We start from the raw sequence: 26,507 nt of genomic DNA on the forward strand, positions 1-26,507 counted from the left end.
ATCCAACAGGTATCCATTGAGTGCTGCTTGTATACTGCCTCTAAACTAGGCTCTGTGAATGCAGCCTTCAGAAAAGCAAAGCCTTGGCTCCCCCCAGGGCTCACAGTCTAGGTTTTTCCAAAAGCCAATAGGCAAATGGCTCATTGTCCACTAAGGTAACTCCACAGGGTCCTGAATCTAAAGTGATGAGGTTTTTTTCTTAAGGTGAGGTGAAGGCTCTGGGGGTTAGGATCATCATGTTGACACTTTCAAATGAGAGAATGTAGATGTCTGTGAATGGAATTAGGAAAGTGGCCTTTTGAAGCCTTTAGTATTGCAGTGAAACGTTAGAGCACCAGTGTGGGGCTGACTGTGTAGCCTAATAGCCAGTCCTAAGCCAGGAGTCACTGTCCCACTGTGTAAACTTGATGGAATAATCAGCTTTTGTGGACCCACGTTTTCTCAGCCACTCTCAGAAAAGGTCAGGACTCTATGACTGTTACACAATAGAAAACTAAGTGAAATGGAAAGGAATTCTAATATGGCATTACACTGGTGGAGAAAACCAATTGGGATTTTTCTGCCCCCTTTGTTATGTTTTTACAGCTACTTGTTTGTTTGCATGGCTGATAACCCCCCTCACCCTGCACTTCTCTTACTTTGTATAGACCCATGGTCTAGGTTATGTTAAAACTGGTATTGGAAACCAGAAGTGACTAAATGCCCAAACAAAGGATCAGAATTCTATTTGACTTTCACAGTAACTTGGATGAGTTGATGTGAATGGATGGCGTGTTATAAATAAAAAATTCTGAGACTCTCTCCCTTTCCTCCACAGCCCCTGAGCCAGAGGGTGGTGTCCATAGGACAGACTGAAGAAGTTTGGCAATACTACCTATGTACTAAGGAACTCATGGGTAGTGAGCATTTAGACATAAGTGGAATTCACTAGGATGTACTGAGACTCTGGTAGGACAATTTGGATTATCTCTAAATCGCGCTAAGCATGCATTCATGCAGGATAACTCTGTCTCCTAACACTGATGCTGACCCAGCCTGTCAATATTTACATTTTGTGTTTTTCTAAGCTAGACCTTTGAAGACAAAAGCCCACTGCAGCTGAAAGCAGAAGGCTGTTTCTCCTTTGGAGAAAGTGCAACATCTATTGTTTCAGAAGACTAGATGCAATAGGACAAAGATTGAGCCGGCGCATTACACTTGCTTTCTTTTTTATTTATTGTTATTTGCCCAGAGATAATGTTGATTAATCTTTTTCAATAACAATAGGAAAAGAAATAGGATTACATAGTTTGGTTTTTTTTAGGTAGTAAAGACTGTCCTGGAATTAAGAAGACAGGTTTTCGGGCCAGGCGTGGGGGCTCACACCTGTAATCCCAGCACTTTGGGAGCCCAAGGTGGGTGCATCACAAGGTCAGGTGTTTGAGACCAGCCTCGCCAACGTGGTGAAACCACATCTTTACTAAAAATACAAAAAGGAGCCAGGCATGGTGGTGCACACCTGTAGTCCTAGCCACTGGGGAGGCTGAGGCAGGAGAATTGCTTGAACCTGGGAGGTGGAGGTTGCAGTTTGCTGAGATCATGCCACTGCACTTCAGCCTGGGCAACAAAGCAAGACTCTGTCTCAAAAAAGAAGAAGAAGAAGGAGAAGGAGAAGGAGAAGGAGGAGAAGAAGGAGAAGAAGAAGACTTAAGTTTTCAACACAGTTCTTTGTTTTATTACATTAACTACTATGCCAGTGCTTTTGATAATTATGGTAATTTGGAAAGAGCATACTTGGCTGGAAATCCTGACTTTGCCTCTTACTATGGGACTTATGCAAATTGCACAATTTCTCTGGTCCTCTTTTTTCATCTGTAAAGTAGCATTCCACTATCCTACTTCTCTTACTGAGTGTTTTATGTATAGCAGTGTTTTCAGTCTCAACGGGCTGTGTACATACAGATGTTGGCATTTATGTTGGTAACTGTGACTCAGCCATCTCATCTGATCTCTGAAATGCCCCATTCTTCCTCCCCTGACACTGCTGAGAACTTGCATATCTCATCTGGGACACTTCCAGTATCTGCCTTGCCTGCCCTTCCCTGTCTTGACACCCAGACAGATGTTTCTGAGAATGAGATTGCAATTGTCAATTGTTTGTCTTTGGTTTTTAAAATGTGCCCGCCATCCAGGCCCTTGGGTGTTTGTTACCACAGCACAGACTAATTACCTGCAGACGGATGAGAAATGCTTGGAAACTCTGGGACTTTTGCCTGCATCCAGCATGGGTTCCTGCAAACAAGACCTGTGAGAAATAAGGAAAGGCTTTATTTCTGCTTTCAAAATCTGTGAGTTAGGTGGCTGAAAGTATATTTCAAACAAACCAACAACAAAACCCATGACAAGCAGCCTAAAACAAGAGGTTTTAGAACATTTACAGTGTTCTGTCTCCAAAGGTGTAGTGAGTACCTGCTTCACGTTTTCCTTTACCGGCGAACAGTAGTTTCATAACTCTCTCTTCCTGAGTTCCAATTAGTACAAATTGTGGTGGAGTTGGACTTACTGAGTCACAAGATCAGATTTTAGAAATGTGTTCTCTGTCTCTGCATTGTGCTTTTCCCTCTCTGACCCCCTGTACCAGACAGGCTGATTCTAATCAGCACAGGGAGGCCTGCAGGCGGCTGAGACTGTGAGGGTTACGGTATGAGGTCAGGGACCAGCCTCTCAGGACTCATGAAACAGAAGATTTGGGGACAAGAAAAAAGGAGCTTATAGAAGCAAAAAAAAAAAAAAAGAAAAAGTGTGTGTGTTGGAGACTTTTACTGAGAAGAGTAGAGAGAAAGACATGGAGGAGGAAAGGGGAAGGTGTTAGGATGGGGTGGAAGGGAGGGAGATAGGATCTGGGGAGAAGCAAAAGACTTCTTGCCCGAAACTCCTTCTGAGACAGAACAAAAACAAATATTTTTGAGCAAAATCAGTTGTGCCCAGATGTCTTCAGATGTTCCATCGGTGACTCCAATACTGCCAAGGAGTCCCACCTGCAGAATTACGGTTCTCTGCCTACACAAGACCCTGGAACTAGTCATCTGCTGTTCTTCCCTGCTCCACCCACCAGTAGCACCTGCAGACCACATCCCCTAAGAACAGTGCAGCCATCTCCTCTTCTTGAGAGCTAGAACAGCACATGCTTACTTAGGGTTCGAGGAAGGACAAAGAACATCTAGAAAGAAGATGCTGGCAAAGAGAGCTTCCAGATCACTTTGTGTAGGGAGAGGCTGTGCTAGAGTGAAGAGAGCAGAGAGTGTGTCATTAGAAGATATGAGATCAGGCCGGCACTCTGCCACTTAATTACCAAGTGGCCTCTAGGCAAGCTCTATTTTATTTTATATATGTTTACCTGTAGACAGGTCTCTATCTTCATGCCTACCTAATGGTTTGAGAAAATGGATGAAACCCCCGAAGTGCCCTGTGTATCTCTGATAGCATATCTCACTGCCTCATGTTTAAATACTTGAGTAACTGATCTTCTTTAGTAGGCTACGTGTTCATTGAAGGCAGTACACTTACCGATTTATCACCTAGCAGGTGCCTGGCATATAGCAGGTATAATAAATATCTGCAACAGATATCGAATAATTAAATAAATGAAGAAGATGATGGCTTTAGCAATCCTGGTAGGAAGAGCTCTCGAAATCATAATGTCCTCTCTGGAACAAATCTGCTATTATTTAGGCTTGATGTAGCAGTTGTGGGATTGGTATTATTAGTTTAAGTTACATTCTCCCAGAGATTTAGAAATACCTAATGACCCTTTGCACTTCCCTATTTTTTCATTTTCAATTAAGGAGTTAATTAAATTTTGCCATTTTATTATTATTTTTTTGGCAGGGTTTTTGAGGCAGGGTCTTGCTCTGTCACACAGGCTGGAGTGCAGTGATGCAATCATGGCTTACTGCAGCCTTGACTTGTGGGGCTTCAGCAGTCCTCCCACCTCAGCCTCCCTGATAGCTGGGACTATAGGTGTGCACCACCATGCCTGGCTAATTTTTTTTTTTTTTTTTTTTTTTTTTTAGCAGTGGGGTTTTGCCATCTTGTCAGGCTGATCTTGAACTCCTGGGCTCAAGCAATTGTCCTGCCTCAGCCTCCAATTTTGACATTTTTAGGTTAAAAATATTTCATTATTTTGAAAACAATTATTATGAACAAATGAAATCTAAATGGCCCTACTTAATACAACAGAAAATCACGTTTTATATATAAACAAAATATATTAACATATATGTAACACACATACATACACAGCAATACACAATGTGGTAAGTGTATGTGTAATTTTATTCCACTTCCAGAAAATGTATGCAAAAGTAATCATAAACTGGTCAATATAGAGTGGATATACGTTTATTTTTTTAATAGTCGCATTTCTTTTTTTGAGTAGAAATATAATTATTTCTTTAGTCATTTTGTTATTTGGTATTTTGGTTGTTGCCAATTTTTCTCTTAAATCAATATTTTCTCTTGCAGAATAAATAATAATTACTGCCGTTAAAGAAAAACTAAAGCCATTCATTTAGTGCCTATCACGTGCAAGGCACCGTACTTGATGCTTAACTGTGGTGTATCAGTTAATGTTCACAATGCTTGAAGTGCATATGATTTTTCCTCTTTTGTGCAGAAAGAGATGAAGCCCAGAGAAGTCAACAGTTCAGTTACATCACACAAGCCAGTGAATATAGAGCCAGGATTCGTACTCAGGTCTGCCTAACTCCAATGCCCCCGCTCCCCGAAACTACAACACTCTCAGGAGCAGGATTGTAAGGTTAAGAGATATTACTAGCTTTATGGTTCTAACTACATTTTTCCACATTGCTTTCCAAAAATGATGTGCTGATATAGAAAGCTCACCCCTGAGAACATTCTGTTTTCTCCATAATTTTTCCTGATTTTAGTTTTTAAGCTAAGAAACCCCAAAGACCCATGTGCACTTGCACTCTCTGTATTACCTTGTAAGTGCTGCAGTTGCAGTCAACTTCATCTTGAGCTTGAGTATTACCTCTCTGGAATGGAGCCTCGATTGTACCACAGTCTGCCCTGAGCTCACCTGGTCCTGGACTCTCACCCTTATTCAAAGTGGATTTCCTGCTCTCCAAAATAGCAATGAAGAGAAATTCTGCCCCTGCCTTCCTTCTTATCAGTCCCTTTAACTCTCTGAGAAACGGAGCAAAGCATATTCTGTCCATGTGAGAGATTAGGGGCCCTCTGCTTTCTTTGACCTCTTTGTGTTTCCTTCATTGCATTCATGGCAGTGCTGGGGTGAACGTGTCATAGACAACCGATCAATATACATTAGGAAGTATAAGTATGGGGTAAGGGGGCATTGGGAAATCTCTGCAAAAATTCAGGGACCGTTTGCCCATACTTTTTTTTTTTTGTTTCAGTGGAGGATGAATTAATGTTCCACATGGGAAGGGAGCAGAGGAAATACATGGGTTTTACTTTTATTTGTTCCCTCTCTGAAGAGCTGCAGGATAAGTGAGGTTCCTTCAAATCCTTCAACCCACAGGTTTTCACCTGAGGAGTAGGTGGATCCTGCAGAGATAAACCTTCATAGTTATCCAGGACCCCAGTCCCAACCCCACCCCAACTTCCAAGAAGAGGGAACAAGCATCTCCTGATGGGAGGAAGTTCTCTGACCTTCTTGCTCAAGGGCTACAGAAGACGCAATTGAAAGCATCATGCTTTTCAATTGCGTCTTCTGTGGCCCTTGCGCAAGAACGACCTTGGGTGGTTTAGTAGTCAGATAGGACTGTATTTGGAGAACCAAGTCAGAAAAAACAGTGATTGTTCTGAGAAGTTGCAGCTTAACTCATCATTTATTCAAGGTTGTCTAATAAAAACAAGTGGCTATTATTTGTGCAGTGGGATCTCAGAAAGGCTTAGCAGAAACTGTTAGTGGTCTTAGAAATCCATCATTATCATCTTTTTTTTTTTGAGATGGAGTCTGGCTCTGTCGCCCAGGCTGGAGTGCAGTGGTATGATCTTGCTTCACTGCAACCTCTGACTCCCAGGTTCAAGTGATTCTCCTGCCTCAGCTTCCCGAGTAGCTGGGACTACAGGCATATACCACCATGCCTGGTTAATTTTTGTATTTTCAATAGAGATGGGGTTTTGCCATGTTAACCAGGCTGGTCTCAAACTCCTGACCTCAGATGATCCACCCGCCTTGGCCTCCCAAAGTGCTGGGATTACAGGCGTGAGCCACCGTGTCTGGCCCATTATCATCATTATAATAATAATTATTATTCTTACTAGTATTCACTGAGTGCTTACTGTGTGCCAGGCACAATGTTACATACTCTGCACCGCGTCTCATTTAATTCTTCCAACGACATTCTGTGACAGTACCAGTGTTATGTTTTTATAGATGAATGCTTAGCTCCCTCACTTCTTGATATGCTTTGTTCAAATGTAATTTTCCTTATGGGGTTTACTCTGACTCCCCTATGTCATCCTTATCCCCCTTGTCTTTGCATAGGTCTCGTCACCTTCCAACCTATTTTTAAATTTACTTAATCATTATGTCCATTGCTTAGCTCCCACCCCCAATCCATGAGAACGTTTCTCCTCAAGGAGAAAGATTTTGGTGTGTTTTGTTCAGAACAGTGTCTGATTCATATACCTACTCAGTAAACTTATTCTAAGGATAAGTGAATGTATGCGTAAACCAAGCTTGAGATCATGAGTAAATCTCTTAAAGTCCTTCAGTAAGTGGATAGTGAAGCAGGGTTGGAACATAGCCTCACTCTAGAGTCTTAGGGTTTCACCATGCCACAACATTGACTCACTTTCAGAAGATATTCTCACCTACACATACATCCCCTTCAAAAGATAGTTCATATTTGCTAAAATGCATTCAGAATGGCCTACTCATGTCTTGGAGAAGCAGATTTGTATGAAAGGCCCCCTAAGCTGCCTTTTCTTTGGGCCCCATTTATCTGAAATTCCAAAGGCTTTTCTAGGTCTCATGACGACATTGCTCTCTTTTCAGCCAATGCATAGCAGAGCCAGGGGCTGCTTGGTCTTGGGATGAAGCTCTGTATTCTTAATGGCCTTCAGGGATCCTTAGGTCTTGGTCAGGTGAAGATCATTTTCATTGTTAAGGTCTTTGATCTGGGTGGGATGCAATTCTCTGATCATTTACTCTTCTGCCAGTGTAAATAAATGTCATTAGGTTCTCAGGCACTCTTTTCCAAGCCACTCATTTCTTCTTTCTGCAATTCTCTGTGTGTTAAAATGATTTAACAGTGGCTCATCTGTTAGTCAACCGTTTAATGGACTAACTTTTGCCATTATGCCTCATAGGTAAAACGGTGACTTTGAAGCTTGCTACTAGTGTTTTCTATGAAAATATAGTCACTATTACTTTTTGGACTGATACCTACCTTGGGAGTTCCAGATATTATACACATACACATAGTTGTTGTTCAAAAACCACATTATCTGCCATTGCGGTAGCTCAGCTAATAGTTAAATTGGTACCTTATTATTGAGGTTTTTTTTTTTTTCTATTGCATCAGGCTCTTGTAAGTTTTAGAAATAAATTAAAATGGTTTTAGCTAGGGTTGAAAGAGGATTTTCCCCTAGAGTTGATTTCACTATAATGTATAGCTTAATACAAAACGTAGCATGCTGAATACAGTTAGTCTTCAAAGTGGATTAGGGTTGGTATGCTTTGGGCATTTCCAAGGCATTAGTTACAGCACATTGAATTAGCTATACCAGTTGCTTCTCCCATAATGAAAGGTGTAGAAAGATCTCCTGCTTGAATAGAAGACCAAAATGCCATTTTAAAACTTCTATTGAGTGTGACGGAGATGACAGTTAAATGGCATCCTATTGTAAGGGAGCAATGAAGCATTCTCTAGTTCCTTTAGAGAAGGCAAGTACAGAAATCGGAGATACTGACCAGCCCAAGAATTCTATTCATACCAGTGATCATAATAATGTGATAAAGATAATGATCATGATTGGACCAATTCTTACCATTGTTTACTCCCCGCTACTCCACAGGCCCTAAAATAAATAAACCTCTATTTTAAGCTATTAACTTGACCTCAGTCTTTATTCATCTTTTTCTGTGTGTATGAGTAGGGAGCTATGGAAATGATAATTGTATTTCATAAATGCAGCCTGTGTGGCATTGTTGAGAAAAGGTTGATTTTTAGAGTGCTCTGTGGCGGGTATGTGATGTGTCCCTGAAGTCAGGCACAACTCGTTGCCTGAATGTGTGTCATTACATTAGGGATGAAAGCGTGATGATTATACACATGACTGCAGACATAAAAAATGAAGTAACCGTCAACTTTTTTTTTAGCATGTGCTATGTGCTGGCGACTGAACTAAGTGTTTATGTGTTTTATCTGTTTATCTCCCACAATAAGCCCTTGAGATGGACACTATTATCCGTCTTGTGTTTTACATAGGTTAACGGAGGCACCGAGAGATGAATTAACTTGCTAATAAGTGGTGAATCCAAGATTTGAACTCAGATTATCTAAATCTAGAACTCTTGTACTTCACTTATGGGAGACAAGGTAACTATCAGTGAAGTGCAAGGGCTGCATTAATCTCAAACAGGTCACGTGAAGGATGCTGAGAATTTGTCATGGTATTTTGTACAGGCACATGCAATCATTACATAGTCTTAGACTTGCAAGTGACCATAGTGGTGGCACATGCCTCTAGTCCCACCTACTTGGGAGGCTGAGGCAGAAGGATTGCTTGAGTCCAGGAGTTTGAGGCTGCAGTAAACTATGATTGTGCCACTGCACTCCAGCCTGGGTGAGAGAGACCCTGTCTCTTAAAGCAACAACAACAACAACAAAAATGCATTCATGACTTATCAAGTCAGGTACTAACTTAGGACTGCGATATTGACATTAAAGTCTGAAATCACTCTACTCTGGAGGAGACCAAGCAAATCATGCGAGAGCATAAGCTCTGGCATCAGAACTTATCTTTACAAATTATATGAATGTAGTAAATGATCACACATAATCCCCAAATATGCACATCTATCATGTACCAATAGAACAAACAAACAAACAGGCTGGGCGGCACTGGCTCACGCCTGTAATCCCAGCACTTTGGGAGACTGAGGTGGGTGGATCATCTGAGGTCAGGAGTTTGAGACCAGCCTGGACAACATGGGAAACTCTGTCTCTACTCAAAATATAAAAATTAGCCAGGTGTGGTAGTGTGTGCCTGTAATTCCAGCTACTTGGGAGGCTGAGTCACAAGATCACTTGAATGTGGGAGGTAGAGGTTGCAGTGAGCAACCTGTAGCTGGGGCTACAGACACATGCCTCTACACCTGGCTAATTTTTAAAATGATTTTTTTCAGAGATCAGATCTTGCTATGTTGCCCAGGCTGGTCTCAAATTCCTGTCCTCAGGCAGTCCTCCCACCTTGGCCTTCTAAAGTGCTGGGATTATAGGAGTGAACCACCATACCCTGCCTATTTTATATATAAAATGTGGAAGTTGGCTTTCTTTCTCTAAGGTACTTTTCTACTTTGAAACTCAAATAGAATAAACAGACATTTTGGGGAAATTAAATAATGGCTTAATATCAGCCTTCTAATCAGGACTGGCAGACATCCTTCAAACAGAAAACCCTGGAAGATGGTTATTTTCTGAAGGGCTGGGCAGTACCACAACACAAATCTGTCAGGGGTTCCCAAGGGGAGTTGGAAGATTTTCCTGTCTAGAGATCTTAGAAAGAGAGTAGGATAAAATCGCCTCTCTCAGGGATGGTTAAGCTGGGGCCCTTATCAGCAGGAGAAAGAGGATTGACTAAACTGATTGAGGGTATTTTCTTAAGAGTTGATAGATAAGCAGTTTTTTCCAAGTACATTCTCGTTCCTTTCTTTAATTGCTCCCCAAAAATTCATAGTCCAAATATCCTTACCTTAAAAACCTGAACTTTAGTTAATCAGGAGTGAATGTTCTGGGTAAAGGGCATTACTGTCCCAGCTTACTTCTCCTGAGACCTCCTCTGTGGTGTAGGCTTAGTGTGACATGATAATCTAAGGGACATTGTGTCCACAGTCAGAGCTGCCCCTAGGAAAATGGCAGGGCTGAAACAGATGATGTTCTTTACTTTTCTTCTCTCCAGAAGGGCATTGCAGCAGAAGAGCAATTTCTGAAGACTTCCAGGCTGGGAAATAATTGCACTGGGTGCCTCTTTAAACCTCTTTAAACTGTTCCTTGTCCTCCCCTGTTCTTCCACCATCATTTTTTCATTCATAGACATTTACTGAGCATAAATGTAAGTGCTCAATCTGGAGCAGTGAACCTGCTAACAGACAACAACGACGAATGGGATATAACTCCTGTGTGGATGGCAGCCATAGTCTGAGGGCAAGTGGAAAATGCATGTCACTAATTGTGATACAAGGTGGGAAATGATGCGTTGGAAAGAGGTATGGGTGAACTGCTTTGAGAAGTCTTTATGCTAGTGAAGACTGATTAATAAATGAATACTGAGGACATTATTTTTGAATTAACAGCATCTGCTGGGCATGGTAGCTCATGCCTGTATTGCCACTACTTTGGGAGGCAAAGGCTAAAGGATCGCTTGAGACCAGGAGTTCAAGACCAGCCTGGGTAACATATCCAGACCCTGACTCTACAAAAATAAAAATAAAAATTAGCTGGGCATGGTGGCACACACCTCTAGTCCCAGCTACTTGGGAGGCTGAGGCAGGAAGAGTGCTTGAGTCCAGGAGTTCGAGGCTGCAGTAAACTATGATTGTGCCACTGCACTCCAGGCTGGGTGATAGAGACCCTGTCTCTTAAAACAGCAGCAACAACAAAACAAACAAACAAACAGCATCTGGTGCAACAAGGGAGTAGGGGAATTTCTAAGTGTGTGTGTGTGTGTGTGGTGTGTAAATGAGAGAAAGTGAGACAGAGAGAGAGAAAGGGAGCAAGAAAAAGGAGGCAAAGCAGTAGCCTACCTTATCAGTACCCTAGTGGGCCTCTTCCTGAAGGACATATGGGACCAATGAGTGCTGACTGGTTGTTCTTTGAGTTAAGCTGGGGAGATTTTATTATGGTGGGGATGGAACCCAATGTCCTTGTTCCAAGGTCCAAGGTCCTGCATAGGTGGTAAACTTGCACAGAATGAGATCATGTGAACAAGCCTTCAAAAAGGAAGACTTTGCTCTGGCTAGTAAGATTTAAACCACTGCCTGACTACAACCTGGAAACAAGTTAGATCTACCCGTGGAAGCTACATGAGAATCTTAAGACCATGGAAAGTCTACTTTTAAAGGACTTTTAGTGTTTACTAAGCTGCTATTTCAACAGAGGATGGCAAACCCCATTTTAAGCAAATGAATATACTGGAGGCTTGGGCCGACCCATTTGCAAGAGACCTGCAGTTTTCTCCTCCGTGGTCCGACGTGCCTGCTTGGAGCCTTGAGTCTGCAGTCCTTTTCAATAGGAGCCGGGAAGTACCAGAACCTACCGAGCCCTGATGATGATTCATCTCAGATCTACAAGTAGACTTTTTCATAGGTAAGAGGTATTAGAGACACTTGGGTAAAAATTATAAATTAGAGGTACACTTACATTATTAATGACAAATGAGAAACTGATTATGTAGCCTGAACATGCCATGAAAAGAATGTATTGCTAATATAATTTATTGTAAGGGAGTTCTACTAAATATTTGGGATAGTGTGGGTTTTTTTTCTTTAATATTTAGAATCCAACACAAACTCCCAAGGAAATTTAGGGAACAAATAGAAACTGACTGAATTACATAAGGAAACAAAGGGTATTGGTTTGCCAAATCACAACTCCAAATTAATTTATTTGCCAGATCGCAAATCAAATACATGTCTTCACAGACAATGATGTGGGAACCAGTTTAAAAGCATATTTTACAGAAAGTCAAAAGAGAGCAGCTGTGAAGTGGAGGAAACACTGCTTTGGGATTCAGAACACCTGAGTTTGAATCTTGATCTCTGCATTTCTTCTTCTCTCTGAGCCTAAGTTTCCTCATCACTACAATGGGAAAAAAAAGACACCTCACAGGATTAGTATGAGGCTTAAATGACAAAATGTAGTGCCTGGCTCAAGAAATCTTAGGTGAATCTGAAAACTTTTAGGACACTGAAACCTTGCTAATCTATACCTGACTGAAGCAGATTTTTCATGTGGTTCAAGTCCTAGGTATTATATATTTGCTTTCAAGGGAAAGGGCAAGACCATGTAAGTTAATTACTTACAGATATATTTTCCTAAGTAGTGATGTTCTTGCAAAGTTGTGTATCAATCAAGTAAAATGTATTAGGGGAATTTCCCACTTACAGGAATCCTGCGTATGTGAAGCCAAAAGGCCTTTTCAAACGCCAGTAACCATTCTATACATTTTATGCAAATCTACACGACCACATGTTGGGATTAGTTCTAGTGAGGTGTTTGTGTTTGATTAGCTTCTTGCTCTGCGTGGGCTTATGAGGGAATTAGATGCACACAGAATGTTTGCCAACAAATGCAGACTGACTGTTAGGACTCCTCTGTGCAGTTTGTTTTTTAATTATTCTCAGAGGTCAAAATATTATGTCCAAAACAATACTAGAAGTCATTAAGGTAGAGTTGACTGACAGATGTTTGATTTACATAAAACAATTTCAGCTCCAGCTTTGTGATCTTGGTCTAAGATTTATCTTGCCCATGCCTCAGTTTCTCATCTGTGAACCTGGGTGAGATAGAGTGGAAGAAGGATATGGATGGGATGAAATAGCTAATGGTTCTTCCAGGCCTATAATTCTGTCACCTAAGGAAGGTGATAGTTTTACTGCTTTTAAAATTTCCAACTGTCAGGCAGAATTAATATATCTTCCAGAGGTATCTGCTTACATCCAGGGAGTGGTTGAGGGCATAGAAAATGACGCTTTTTTTTTCCTGAAAAAGGTCACATGTTTCATGTCTATTTGTCCACCCTAAGTTATGCAACAGATGACTTCCCTATCTGAGTGTGCCTTATTCAAGTTTATCGTTGAATTAAAATTTCATACATGTAAAGAAATAATGTATATTAATAAATCTTTTCTGTAAAAAAATAATTTGAATTATATGAAGAATGATGACAGACTCTGATATGTTTTAAATCTGTATTTTCATACACAAGGATTGATTAAAGCAAAGCAGACTTTTCCAGTTCATAGACCCTGAGAGCTACAACAAAGACTCTGTAGATTACCTAGCATAACCCATCCCTACATCTCAATTTCAGAGTATTTAAAATGCCATACAGTCGCTGGATTGGGGCAAAATGTGAGCACAGTGATCCTGAGTCTCCCTTTCTAGGAGCTGGATGTGGGGCGGGGAATACAAGCAGGGGTGCTTGCCAGTAGGGTTGGCTTTGGGGTGTAGTTTAGCAGGGTAGAGGAAATGGACTATTCCTGAAAAGCGGGAACATCCCGCAGTGTGAATTTCACTGAGGCAAGAGTTCGCACCAAGTGCGGAATTGCATAGGAGTGAATTGTTTATAGTTACTCCGTCAAGATGCATTGCTTGCAGAAAGATAAACCTCTCAGGATAGAGTAGGAATGGTTGTCCAGAGCTGGATTACAGGAGCCACCAATTACAGAAGCCACCAATGAAAATCCTCCATGGAGCCCAGTCTTCTTCAGCTCCTTCCTGTGTCATAACAAAGCAATTCCAATTTTTTGCCTGACATAATATGTAAAGGCTAATATCTCCCTGGTGCTTGGCAAACATGCTGTCCCATCAGAACAAACCAGGCAACTGTTTTCCAGGTTTTTAAAGTTTTTTTTATTACATTCATTATATTCCAAACTGTTCTTTTTGTAATTTTAAGAACACACCATGCTTTCTACACTTGATCTTAGCCAAAAGGGTGAGAAGCAATGCTTCAATGCCTCTATGCCTCTGCACATCTGGGTCTCCTGCTGGAAACATGACCCCCTTATTCTACATGGAAAATGCCTCTGCTCACCTTCAAACCTTGACTAGGTGCTGTATTCTCTGTGAAATTCTCTCTGGATCAGAATCCTTCTCCTCTGTGTTCACACTGCCTTCGGTACACATTTCTCTTGAAGTGAATTTACCAAATTGTAGTTCTTGGATTGGTTTTCTTTCCTTCCTCCCTTCCCCCAGGGACTGGTTTTCTTCTCCATCCTCCCTTCCCCCAGATTTGAAGCAACTGAGGCCAGAGTCATGTTTGATAGGCATTCAAAAATATTTGTTGGAAGCAATAATCATTTTTCATCAACTTTACAGGAACTTCACAGTACTCACTATTATGGTATGCTTAGAGTCTGGGAAGATTAAATACTTTTTGATTGATGTGCTAGATTACCAGGTACATCAGGAAGCTCCAATTTTCTTAGCAGATATAGGCAGAACTCCATTTTAAATGGCATAAGCATACAGTCACATTTTGTTCCTGTGAAACATAACATCTACCAACAATAAAACACACACAAATTAAAAGACAAAAAAACTTATCCCCATCCCTCAAATGTTCCCTCTCTTTTCCTTTCTTCTCCCTTCCATTCGCCTCCTCTCTCCTCTCCTTTTCTCTCTCTCCTGCTCCCACTTCAACTGCAAGTAACTTTTCACAATCTAACACTAGGCCCTAGAAGAGTGTTTAATACATACTAGATGCTCAAAAGCTATTTAGAATAGATGTCCCTCATTCTTTTTGCTGACTAATTTCTGGGAAGGGCAGTCTAATCTTGCAGCGTCCATTAATTCATTCCCTATCCACTCTTTAACCCATAGCAATTTCATTTCTTCTCTGACCACTCTGCTGAAATTGTTGTCTCAGAGGTCATCAATGACCTAATTACAAAATTTAATGGAATTATCTCTGTCTTCCTTCGGCCCGACTTCATTATAGCATATGGCATCATTGATCTCTGAAATGTGGTATACTTGAAAAAGTGTGAGTTTTAAAGCAAAGAGACTCTAGTTTAAACTTGTGTTCATCTTCTACTGGCTGTGTGAACGTGGGCAAGTCACCTTGTAAAGTCATCATCTTGAAAGAGAGCTTTTGATATTTATTTCTCAAAGTTGTTGCAAGGGTCAGCTGGGATTTTGTGTGTGAAGCACTCAGCACAGCGCCTGGCTTAGTGTAGCATGCAATAAACATTGGCTTCTTTCTTCCCTTGCCTTCCAATGATTGCTGTTTCTTGGGTTTCTTCCAGAGGCTTCTTCTTTTTCTTGCCTATCTCCTCTCATTCCGCATTTTTCCCCTGCCCCCAGATTTTCTCCATCTCTTACCTGAACAATTTGCCATTCATGTGATCAATATTCCAAAAATATTGACTGATTGAATGATAGTCTCCTAATTGGTTTTTATGCTCCCTCTCTGCTTTTTTCTCCAGTTCACATTTCATGCTGTCACCAGAGTTGATGCTTCTCAAATACAGGTTAGTATGTAGCTCCTCCCACCAAAAAAAAAAAAAAAAAAGAAAGGAAGAAAGAAAGAAAACCACCAAACCCAAACCAATCTGAATAGCATCCCTTTGCCTGTAGAATAAAATCTGTACTTCAACAATTGGCTGGGTGTGGTGGCTCACACCTGTAATCCCGCACTTTGGAAGGCTGAGATGGAAGGATCCCTTTGGACCAGAACTTCAAGACAAGCCTGGGCAACATAGCAAGACCCTACCTCTAATTAAAAACAAAAACAAAAAGGTCAAAATTCTTTACATTCACTGCAATCTGACCCCTTGTTTGCCTAGCCTCATCACCTAATCCTATATGTCCTACCCTCTGCTTTAACTCATCTTTTTGTATTTTCAAAGACTCTGAGTTTTCACTCCTTAGTGCTTTTACTCAAACTATTAATGCCCTATTCTTTTCTATTGAAATTCATACTTGAAGTATTAACTTAAAAACCAATTCCTCCATAGGACCTGCCTAGACAACCTCTTTTCCTCTAAGTAAAATTTATCAATCTTTCCACTCACACCTCTTGAGCACTTGTATTTTGCACTTAATTAATTCTGCTTTGAGAGATCATGGGCCCCAATGCACAAAGTGTGCCTTATTTATCTAGCTATATCCCAAGGACTTCCTGAATAAGGAGCCTTACACGGTGCTCTAGCTTAACAACCACTTGTAGAATTAAACTGAGTTGAAAATCAACAAGAATAGTCCTGTTTCCTAAGAAGCATATTATAAAGGAAACTTATACATAACAAAGACTAACATTTATTGAGAAGTTACCGTATGCCAAACTCTGTTCTAAGTGCCCTACACAGCACTCATGCTCACAGTCACTCCAGCAAGATGCTATTTATTATCTTGATTTTACAAACGAGGAAACTGAGTTACAGAGAAGTTAAATAACTTAGCCACAATCAAACTGCTAGTAAGTGATGGAAAAATGTTCGAAGCTCAGATGGCTTGACATTGGGTCTACAGACTCAATCATTAGTTGGTAGTTAGTATAAGCTGATGGTATTTTTCAGTGCTTTGCGGAAAGCAACAGCAGAATTTCCACCACATGCCACCTGCCTTCCTTGGGATGGGCAACCAAGGACAGGTGAGATGACCTCAGAAAATCTTTTTCAGACCTGATTTGCATGTAAAGTCCTTGCAAGATTTAGAGGACAAGAGACGATGTCCTTCTGTGTCTTGGTATCCTTGGTGTCAAGAACAAGGGCAGTCAAATGTTGTGCAAAACATTCTTCTTTGATGTCTAAGCCTTTTGATGAGCATTTAAACCAGGGAGGCTTATGTGGTAACAGTCTTTCTCCCGAGGTGACATCATTGCTCACCCTGCCCCCTGCGAAGGCTGTTGGAAGCAAACAGCTGACCCTGTGCACTCCCCAAGGTTGAGAGCACTCCCAAGGGCTCTGCTCTCAATAATTCAGTCTCCATCAAAGTCCTGAAACATTTTATCCCTTGTTCTTTAGAAGGAGAAGCCGAACGTGGTGGTTGGTCAACTGTGGTTTGATTTAGATTGTGTTTAGCCAGCACCAGCCTCCTCTTCCACACTCTTTTTCTAACCACACCAATTCAGTGCAGCATCCTCTCCTTCTTAAAGCAGCGAGCCCCTCCCTGGGGAAATGAAGGGAGGACTTGTGAAAGAAACAGAAGGAGATACCATGGGGAGGGGTTTAAGTTATTCCTTCCAATTCTTTCTCCAGTCTTTATGCCCCGAACCCTCAATTCCTTGCTTCAGTACCATCTGGTAATTGATTTCTGTATTTCTAGCTCACCAGTGCAAGATATTAAAGCTGTTTGTGGGTCTCAGGGAGGTGTTTAGCATCTGGTGATCAAAATGCCTGAGCCAGCAACAGGTCAGCTCAAACAGACTTTGTTTAGTTGTAAGTGAATTGCTTTTACTTTGAAGAGAAAGCAATCTTAAATTGCTTCTACTTTAAAGAGAGACCCACAGTAGTCGAATGGGCGGGGCCTTTAAGAGATCACTTCTTTCCTGCTACTGCCTCTAACGAGGCTCCGGTTACCTTTAAAAGATCTAGAGAGAAAGCCAGTCTTAGTCATGCATGCCAGTCCTTAACCAGCCTTACCCTCGGTAAATGTTTATCATCTATCCCTAACCCCCCATGCTGCACTCTTCACAAACGTATTTCCTCTTGCTCAGCAACAAAATGAGAGCTGCAGAGTGAAATCTGGTCATCCTTCGTTTTGTGTTTGAAGACAGTTAATATTGTTGTCAGCATCGTCCACGGTTCTGTCCGTATTTCCAGCTTCCCTGCCAGCCACAAAGTCCAGTTCCTCTATGCCCACTGCCTGCTTCTTTCCCTCATAATAGGCCAACCGTTGGGATTAGCCATTCTAAATGTGGTGTGGGAGAGAGACTCTGTGCCCCAGCATTGAGGGTGGGGACTGTCTGTCTTGCAACCACAGTGTTGTGGGGAGACATTCCTGTGTCCTTGGGAGTTCCCTGCCTTGGCATCCTGGAGCAGGTGCAGCGATGTGTCCAGGGTGCCTGTGCCTTCCAGTTCACATTTACTTGGATGTGCGCCTGGGAGAAACCTAGCCTGGAAGCTACTGTGTTTCTCTTAAGTTTTCTCCTGGAAGTCAAATAGTTTATGAGTCTCCAGAAGTAGTAGACAGGTGTTGGGTGTCTTGTGTCTGTAGGAAAAGGGAGCCTGTGCAGTTGAGAATAAACAACAGTTGCTTGGTAATATGACCTCCTTTCATTTAAAGTCAGAGACCTGGCTGCGGGTGGGGAAGGGGAGGCTAGCTACCACCTGTCTAGGGGAGAGGGGAATGAGGGCAAAGCTGAAGTCAGTTTCACAGAGAACTATGGGGTTGCTGAGAGCCAAATTTTGGAGAGAAGAAATACGGGAGTGGGGAGATTTGGGGAGCAAATGCAATCACTGAAATTCTGACGCAGGGCACGGAAACTCTTTGGTTCTGATGTTGGCACCAGCTACTTTGAGAAATTGTTTCTCTACACTTTTGGAGGCCTCTAATCTGGCTTCAGAAGGCATGGTTCCAGTTCTGCCCTTGTCACTGATTAGCCATTGTCATTTATCTGTGACCTTGGATCAAATACTGAATCTCTCTGTCTCACTTTTATCAATTGTAAAGGCCGCTGGGAAGACACAGTGTAATGTATGGAAGCTCTTTTCAGAAGTGTTAAGGTCACCAAACACACAAAAAGCACAGGATACTGGAGAGAATTAGAGGAAGGAGAAACTTGATTCTTACCTCAAGGAGCTTATAGTCTTAACAGTAATGATGGCTTGCAGCGGTAGGGCATTTCATATTTCAAAGCAGTGCCTCATTTACCTTACTTGCCACAGCCATGGGCAACAGAAACAGCTGGAAAGGGCTGGAGGATGTGGTTTGAACAGGGTTTTAATGATCAAAAAGATTATGGCTTGAAAAAAAGAAGGGACTGAAGGTGCAAGTGAGTAAGGACAGTGTTCAAGGCTAAGGGAGCTCTGGGTATCTGCTTCCCAATCAAGTAAGATATTTTAGATTTCTGTTTGGAGGTTTTCCCTCAGGCCAGGTGAAATGCAAATGATCACTCTTAGCCACTGCTGTGCCCAAGGCTTAAATTAAATCTCATAGGATTTCAGATCCAGAATCTACTGTAGGCGGGAAAAGTGCCTGAAGTATGTGGGAAGAGGAAGCTGGTGGCTTTTCTTCCTTGTAAGAGGCATACACTTAAATTCAGAATACCCAGAACAAACTTAAATTCAGAAGACTGCCCATCCAATCTTCTGGCCCATCTTGTGGACTTTCCTTTTGTTTTTATGGCCTCCAAGCGAATGGTAGTGTCCTGGCTTCCTTTCATCCCATAAGCCCCTGAGACCCTCATCTCCTATGTCAAGAGCCAGCACAACACAGGGGAGTTATCAGCTCCCCAGCAAAGCACTCATCCTTGGAGGAAGTCTAAGGCAATGAACAAACTCTGTGGAACTTAGCTCCGGATCCTGTAAGTTTGGGGTTACACCGCAGCCTCCTTAGCATCCGTGGAGCCGGAAGAAGTAATCTGTTCCTTGCCAGGCCTGACACCTGATGGAAAGGGGTTTCTGCTTTCTGTGCTATGTCCGGGAGTCAAAATAGAGTGATACCGAATCACTCCTGAGAGAGCCAGTGGCTGGATGTCAGAAACAGGGGCCGACATGCCAGGTAGTCACTAATGGGAGGGCCAGGCCTTGGCTTTTCAGCCGCAGTATCTCTCTCCCTGAGGAAAACATACTTCCCTCGGTTTCCCGGCCTCTCAAAGGTTGTGTAATGTCACGATGCCTTGAGCTTTTCCACACTTGACAGGTGTCATTGCAGGACTTGGTAGACCCATAGCCAGCTGTCACCCTTGATGTCTTGCTGAACTGCAGGGATGTATCTACTTGCAGTGAATTCTTGTGGTCTTTGCAGATGTGAATTTTTTTCAGCTTTAGGACACTTGTGAAAGTGAGTTTTGTCCTGGCCTGAAGCTGGGTATTGGCTCCCAAATGGAAACTGGCCTCTGAGAGAGGCAGAAAAGAGGGATGGATCAGACTGTGGACTTACAGTATATTCTTGGGTGCTTCTCATGATCTCTTTGAAAGTTACTGGGTAACAAGGACTGGGTATGGTGGTTCATGCCTGTAATCTCAGCACTTTGGGAGGCCGAGGTGAGCATATTGCTTGAGACCAGCCTGGGCAACATAGCAAGACCTCATACCTGCAAAAATAAATAAAACTTAGCCGGGTGTGGTGGTGTGCACCTGTACTTCCAGCTGCTCAGGAGGCTCAGGTAGAACAGCTTGAGCCCAGGAATTTGAGGTTGCAGTGAGCCATGACTGTACCGCTGCACTGTAGTCTGGGCAACAGAGTAAGACTTTGTCTCTTAAACAAAACAAAACAAAACAGTTACCGACCCAAGAGATAAACGCATTGGGCTGGGGATGAAGGAGAAGAATGGGTGCTACAGTCTTGTTCTAGGAGCTGGGCTGAGTTAGACTCAGTTGCCACAGAGAGCACCTAAATAGGGTGGATCAGTTGTAGGGTTGATCTCTTAGGGCCTGGGTCTAGAGAGTGAGTGTGGTTCAGCACATCTTGGGATGCTACCAGGACTGACCCAGACTTCCTAGGTGCCATAACATGGGGACATACTGGACTCTGTGACCCAGTCCATGGCAGACTGAAGCACGATTGAATGAGCCTTCAGGAATGTAACGGGGGGGTACACTCAACTCCCTGGGACTCTGTTGGATGCATTGCTTTGCGGGTGATCACTGACCCCTCTCATTTCATTCTTTGCTCAGGACGTAGCTATGGTACTGGCAGCTGGCTCAGTGCAGGGCTCAGCCCCATTTTCCTTACTGGTCCTGTGTCTTTTGTCTCTCAGACCCTATTGTCTGTCTTTACTTGGTATGTCATGTCTGGTGCCCTCAGCTCACGCAGCCACAGGAGAACTGTTCTTTCTTCTCAGCTTGTCATTTTGGAAGCAGTCTCCAGCAACCTTGCTTTCCTCCTGTGACTGCTGGCCTCCAGTGCCACCACCTACACCCCAAATAATTCAAAGTGCCTTTCTTGGGAGAAAAGATCTAGTTGAAAAGTCTCCTCACTTTCCTTCAACCCTGTATCATGGGTGGCCTGAGAGAGTGAGGACTGAATTCATTGACTCCTCTTTCTCTGCACCCCCGCCCCGCAAAGAAATAGCAGAGTTCGACTAATGGGAGCTGCCTAGCCAATCGTCGCCCTGAGAAAGTTTGGTTTGTGATCTTATTTCACTAGGCTCATTGGAGCAGCCTTTACTCGGAGGTAGAGTCCCTCCCCGAGGTATTCCATTTACAGTTACGCCAGCGGTTCCTGCCAGGGCGAGCCCATTCAGGAGAGCCCCCCACCCCGCTCCCAGCCCCCGCTCCTCCTTCTCCTTTTTTGTTTTTATCCAGTGTCTCGCTTCCTCTCTCTCTCTCTCTCTCTCCCTTTCCCTCCTACCACTGCCTCTTCCTCCAGCTCTCTACCTCCCTGCAGCGCCAAGCCGGCTCCCCAACCTGGTCTGCTGAAGGCAAACCGCTGAGAGTTTGCTGCGCCGCCCCTTGGGGCCCCGGGCTGCCGAGTCCCGCTAAGGCAAAGACGCCAGCAGCGGAAGAAAAACAAGCGGGCGCGCGAGGGGAGCCCCAGGAGGGCGGCCGGGTGGCTGGCAGGCGGCTCCCGCTCCGCCCGGTGGCCTCGGCGGCTGCTGACGGCCCGGAGGACTCGCGCTCGGGAAAGTTAGACTCCTGGCGGCGGCGCGCCACGCCGCGTCCCCTCCTCGCTGCGCCCAGGGAAAGGAACTTGCTTCTCCCGCCCCTGGAGAGGGCAGTGTGCCGCCGCGGGCCAGGGGTGAGGAGCAGCCAGCGCGATACGGGAACGAAGGCGAAGGGCGAGCGCGGAGGCCACGGGCCCCATGCCGGCGGCCAACATGATGGAGAACCGACCGCTGCCCGCCCTGCAGGTGCCCGAGCCGCAGGGCGCGCCCGAGGGCAGCCCGGTCTGGTCCAGCTCTTCCACCCCAACTCTTCGCCGCCGGCGCTTCAAGATGCGCCGCATGAAGAATGTGCAGGAGCAGAGCCTGGAGGCCGGGCTGGCCCGGGACCTGCCCGGCGTCTTGGCCCCTGGCAAGGAGTTCCTGCAGCTGCCGTCCATCGAGATCACGCCCTCCAGCGACGAGGACACCCCGTGGTCCAACTGCTCCACACCCAGCGCGTCCCCGCGCCGAAAACGCTTCCTCCTCCGCAAGTGGCTGAGGGTGAGGGAGCGGAAGGAGTGCAGTGAAAGCAGGTACGTCCCGGTTCCGCCCGTCTCTTCCCCTTCCCCCGTTCAGTCCTCTCCGGAGCTGTCCAGGGCCCCGGGGTATCCTGGAGGAAGCGTCCTGGGGGAGAGCAGGAGCGGGTCACCAGAGGCGCTTCGGGCGGGCGCTGCGCCTGGTCCCAGGGATGGTGGCATTCAGCTTCCACGCGTGCCACCCAACCCAGGGTGAGGGGCTTCATGTTGCACGACACGTTTGCGTGGGGCTTCATGCTACATTCCCTCTCCCTTGATCCTCACAGCGAAGTAAATAATAACAATAACAGCAACTAATACTTATCAAGCCCTTACCGTGTGCAGGCCACTATGTTGAGCATTTCGTGTACTTCCAGATTTCATCCCTACGCAAATCTCTGAGGTAGGTATTACTATGGCTCCCTTTCTACAGGCGCAGATAGCAAAAGGCCAGAGAACAGTTAAGTGGCTTATATTTCTGAACTCCGTTTCAATCTTATTTTATGTTTGACCACACTGGATTGCTTGAACTGGCTCACATGTGTGGAAGTGAACGATTTACATCGAGTGAGTCACATTTCCTACCACATCAGAGTCTTTAGACATCGATACCTGGCCTGCAACACGTAGGTGGTTTGTACCAGCTACTTTTTTGCCTAGGTTAATGTGGCATCTTGGTGATGGGAGAAGTGTGAGCTTCCCTCACGTGGAGAATTGGTGCAGGGCCCCATAGAGCAGCTCTACACAGCCTTGGTCAGGACTGGCGCTTCAGTGAGTTGTGTCTGAGCCAAGCCACTTGCCTGGTGGAGGGCAGGGAGTCCTCACTAGTTCATTGGTACCACAAATCCTACACATTTACCGTGAGACTGTAGGGCCCTGTCTCTTAATGGATTTGGGTTCTTGTGTGGAGCAACTGAGTCAGTGATCACCTTCCCTGGAATTCCTTCTCCCAGTGTGTTCAATTATATTAATCTCAATTCAGTAAGTACTTACCGAATATTTCTGTGAGCTCAGTCTAGTAACAGCTAATGGTGGTGGTGTTGACAAGGGTGTGAGGGAAGGATAGGTAGAGTAAGAGGTTGAGAAGGAAGATGAGAGGACGCTTGCATAAGAAATGAACACCTGGGCACAGTGGCTCATGCCTGTAATCCCAGAACTTTGGGAGGCTGAGACATGTGGATCACCTGAGGTCAGAAGATTGAGACCATTCTGGCCAAGATGGTGAAACCCCGTCTCTAAAGTACAAAAATTAGCTGGTCATGGTGGCGGGCTCCTGTAATCCCAGCTACTTGGGAAGCTGAGGCAGGAGAATCACTTGAACCCGGGAGGTGGGGGCTGCAGTGAGCTGAGATCATGCCAATGCACTCCAGCTTGGGCAACAGAGTGAGACTCTGTCTCAAAAAAGAAAAAAAAAAAGTGAAGACCTGCGGGAGCCATTGGAAAACATACTGTGCTGTGTGGTACTGATTGTGGTACTGATTGTTCTGGAGAAGTAGAGGAAGACTTCTTGAAAGAAGAGGCTGACACCATGACAAATACAGATGGGTAGTAGAAACAGCAGGAAAGGAATGAGGTTGGGTGCATAAGACTAGCTGTTGGGAACGATGTAAAGAGTGGCAGGAGAAACAGGAAGAGCTGTGTGTCTTTCCGCGGAGAGACTGAGGAGTGGGATTGGCTGTGCAGAAGATGGGCCCTCTGGGCCCTCCAGAGCTTCTCTTTTCTGTTTGCAACAACTGAGCATGGTTCTATCTGCAGGTGCAGCTATTAAGCTTTGTTCTAGGGATTTTTGTGGACCCTGGGGATAGCAGTTCTTTTTGGTTCTTCATCCTGCTACCCTTTTCATGGAGCAGGGGGAAATGAGGCAAGCTTGGTTGGAGCTAACCTTAAACTAAAGCAGTTAGTCAGGCTGGGCGCGGTGGCTCGCGCCTGTAATTCCAGTACCTGGGGAGGCTTAGGTGGGAGGATCACCTGAGGTCGGTTTGAGATCAGCTTGGCTAACATGGTGAAACCCTGTCTCTACTAAAAATACAAAAAATTAGCCTGACGTGGTGGTGGGTGCCTGTAATCCCAGCTACTCGGGAGACTGAACCTGGGAGGCGGGGATGCAGTGAGCCAAGACTATGCCATTTTACTCCAGCTTGGGCAACAAGAGTGAAACTTCGTCTCAAATTAATTAATTAATTAAAGTAGTTTGTCAGGGCTTATTGGCTTTTCCCTCAACTGTAAAAGAACCTAAAACAGATCTTCTTTTGACCTTGAGATTCTCCCATGGATACTGAGGACAAAATATGGTAAAAAGAGCCAGGTGCAATGATATGACCTGTACTCCCAGCTACTTGGGTTGTGGTGTGACGATCACTTGAGTCCAAGAGTTCAAGGCTTTAGTGAGCTATGATGGTGCCTGTGAATAGCCACTGCACTCCAGCCTGGAAAACATGGTGAAATTCGCCCAACTCTTTTAAAAAAGGTATATATGTTGTGTATGTGTGTGGTGGGGGTGGGTGGGTGTGTGGATGTGTGTATGTATGGAGAAAAAAAGTCTGGGAAGGTATTCCTGCTTTTGAGAGTTATCTAAGTGTGTAGTAGAACCTTAATTTCTGTTGGAGTTGGGGACATACCCTTAAAATTTGGCAGGATTTTCACCTAGGTGTACCACAGGCCAGTATTTTAAATGTTGGCTTTTGGATAGGAAAGAACATATATATTGGTTGGGCACAGTGGCTCATGCCTGTAATCCCAGTACTTTGGGAGGCTGAGGTGGGCAGACTGCCTGAGCTCAGGAGTTTGCGACCAGCCTGGGCAACACAGTGAAACCCTGTCTCTACTAAAAATACAAAAAACTAGCCAGGTGTGGTGGCATGCGCCTATAGTCCCAGCTACTTGGGAGGCTGAGGCAGGAGAATTTCTTGAACCCGGGAGGCGAGGTTGCAGTGATCTGAGATTGTGCCACTGCACTCCAGCCTGGGCAACAGAGCAAGACTCCATCTGCAAAAAAAAGAGAGAACATATGTATCTGAAAAGGCAGAGGCAAATTCTGAATTCAAATCCAAATTTGTGTGACTCACATCTACTCTTAACCACTGTTATACTGCCTCCTGTTGGACTCTATTTGGATTGTGTGCAAAACAAAGTCCCATCATTTTTAGGCCTTGAATTTGAAAGACTTCTTTCCAAGAAAAGAAGCAATCAAGCGAATAGGTGCTTGTAGATACCAAGTGGCCTGCGAAGGCATTGGTGGTGGGATGTGGTAGCTCACGCCTGTAATCCCAGTACTTTGGGAGGCCGAGGAGCCAGATCATTTGAGGCCAGGAGCTTGAGACCAGCCTGGCCAACATGGTGAAACCCTGTTGCTACTAAAAATACAAAAATTAGCTGGGCATGGTAGTGCACACCTGTAGTTCCAGCTACTCAGGAGGCTGAGGCTCGAGAATTGCTCGAACTCAGTTCAGGGAACGTTGGACTTAATGTCAGAATACAGCTTTACATTTTAAGTTCTATCATCGATTAGCTCTGTAGATTAGCTTGAGCATTTCACTTTACCTCCATGAGTTTTACCTTCTTTATTTTCAGAAGAGGATATTTGTGGGTTAATGGGAAGTCTCAAGAGTAGTGCATGTGAAAATGTTTTGCAAACTTCCTCTTGCTGTTCAAGGGTGAAAGCTTATGTCGTTACTCTATGAGTCTGTCACATGGAATGGATGTTTGCTTAAGAGTATGAGGTTACATACTCACGTGTCCTGGAGCAGCACCTGAGCCTCCTCACACAATTCAGGATGTGGAAATGATGGTTGGAAAATGGCTCTGCTGTGGTTTGGATTAGGGAGGATTAGCATACCACGTCCAGCATGATGTCTCCACATTCCCCACCCCAAGTCTACCCCTCCAAAACAGAGAAAACACCTTTCAGGCTTGCTATGGAATACAGTCTGATGTGGTAGAAGTTAAGCAGATGAGCGGGCCATAGCTTGTGAATTTATTTCGATTTTTGTTTGTTTGTTTATTTATTTCTTTATTTTTGAGACAGAGTCTCACTCTTTGCCCAGGCTGGAATGCAATGGTGTGATCTCAGCTCATTGCAACCACCACTTCCTGGGTTCAAGTGATTCTCCTGCTTCAGCCTCCTGAGTAGCTAGGATTACAGGCTTGCGCCACCTTGCCTGGCTAATTTTGTAATTTTAGTAGAGACAGGGTTTCTCCATGTTGGTCAGGCTGGTCTCGAACTCCCGGCCTCAGATGATCCACCTGCCTTGGCCTTCCAAAGTG

General features: G+C 44.2%; 1 protein-coding gene across 22 annotated transcripts in view; it reads left to right on the plus strand.

Moving 5' to 3' along the window:
* Positions 1-26,507, plus strand: part of GRAMD1B (GRAM domain containing 1B) — a 260,660-nt gene that overhangs the window by 49,730 nt on the left and 184,423 nt on the right. For 6 of the 22 annotated variants that reach the window (XM_035264917.3, XM_078339726.1, XM_078339728.1 and 3 more), the window contains exon 2: positions 21,456-22,262. The exons of 5 other annotated variants lie outside the window; for them this stretch is intronic. In XM_035264917.3, coding sequence (XP_035120808.1) covers positions 21,889-22,262 — 374 coding nt within the window. In that variant the 5' untranslated portion in view covers positions 21,456-21,888. Of the gene's footprint in view, positions 1-8,462; positions 8,574-10,155; positions 11,562-15,406; positions 15,452-21,252; positions 22,263-26,507 lie in introns of those variants that run through there. 11 more of the 22 variants (XM_078339723.1, XM_054241651.2, XM_054241653.2 and 8 more) reach the window with 3 other exon arrangements.

This window comes from Callithrix jacchus, chromosome 10, assembly GCF_049354715.1.
Source record: "Callithrix jacchus isolate 240 chromosome 10, calJac240_pri, whole genome shotgun sequence".
NCBI lineage: Eukaryota > Metazoa > Chordata > Mammalia > Primates > Cebidae > Callithrix > Callithrix jacchus.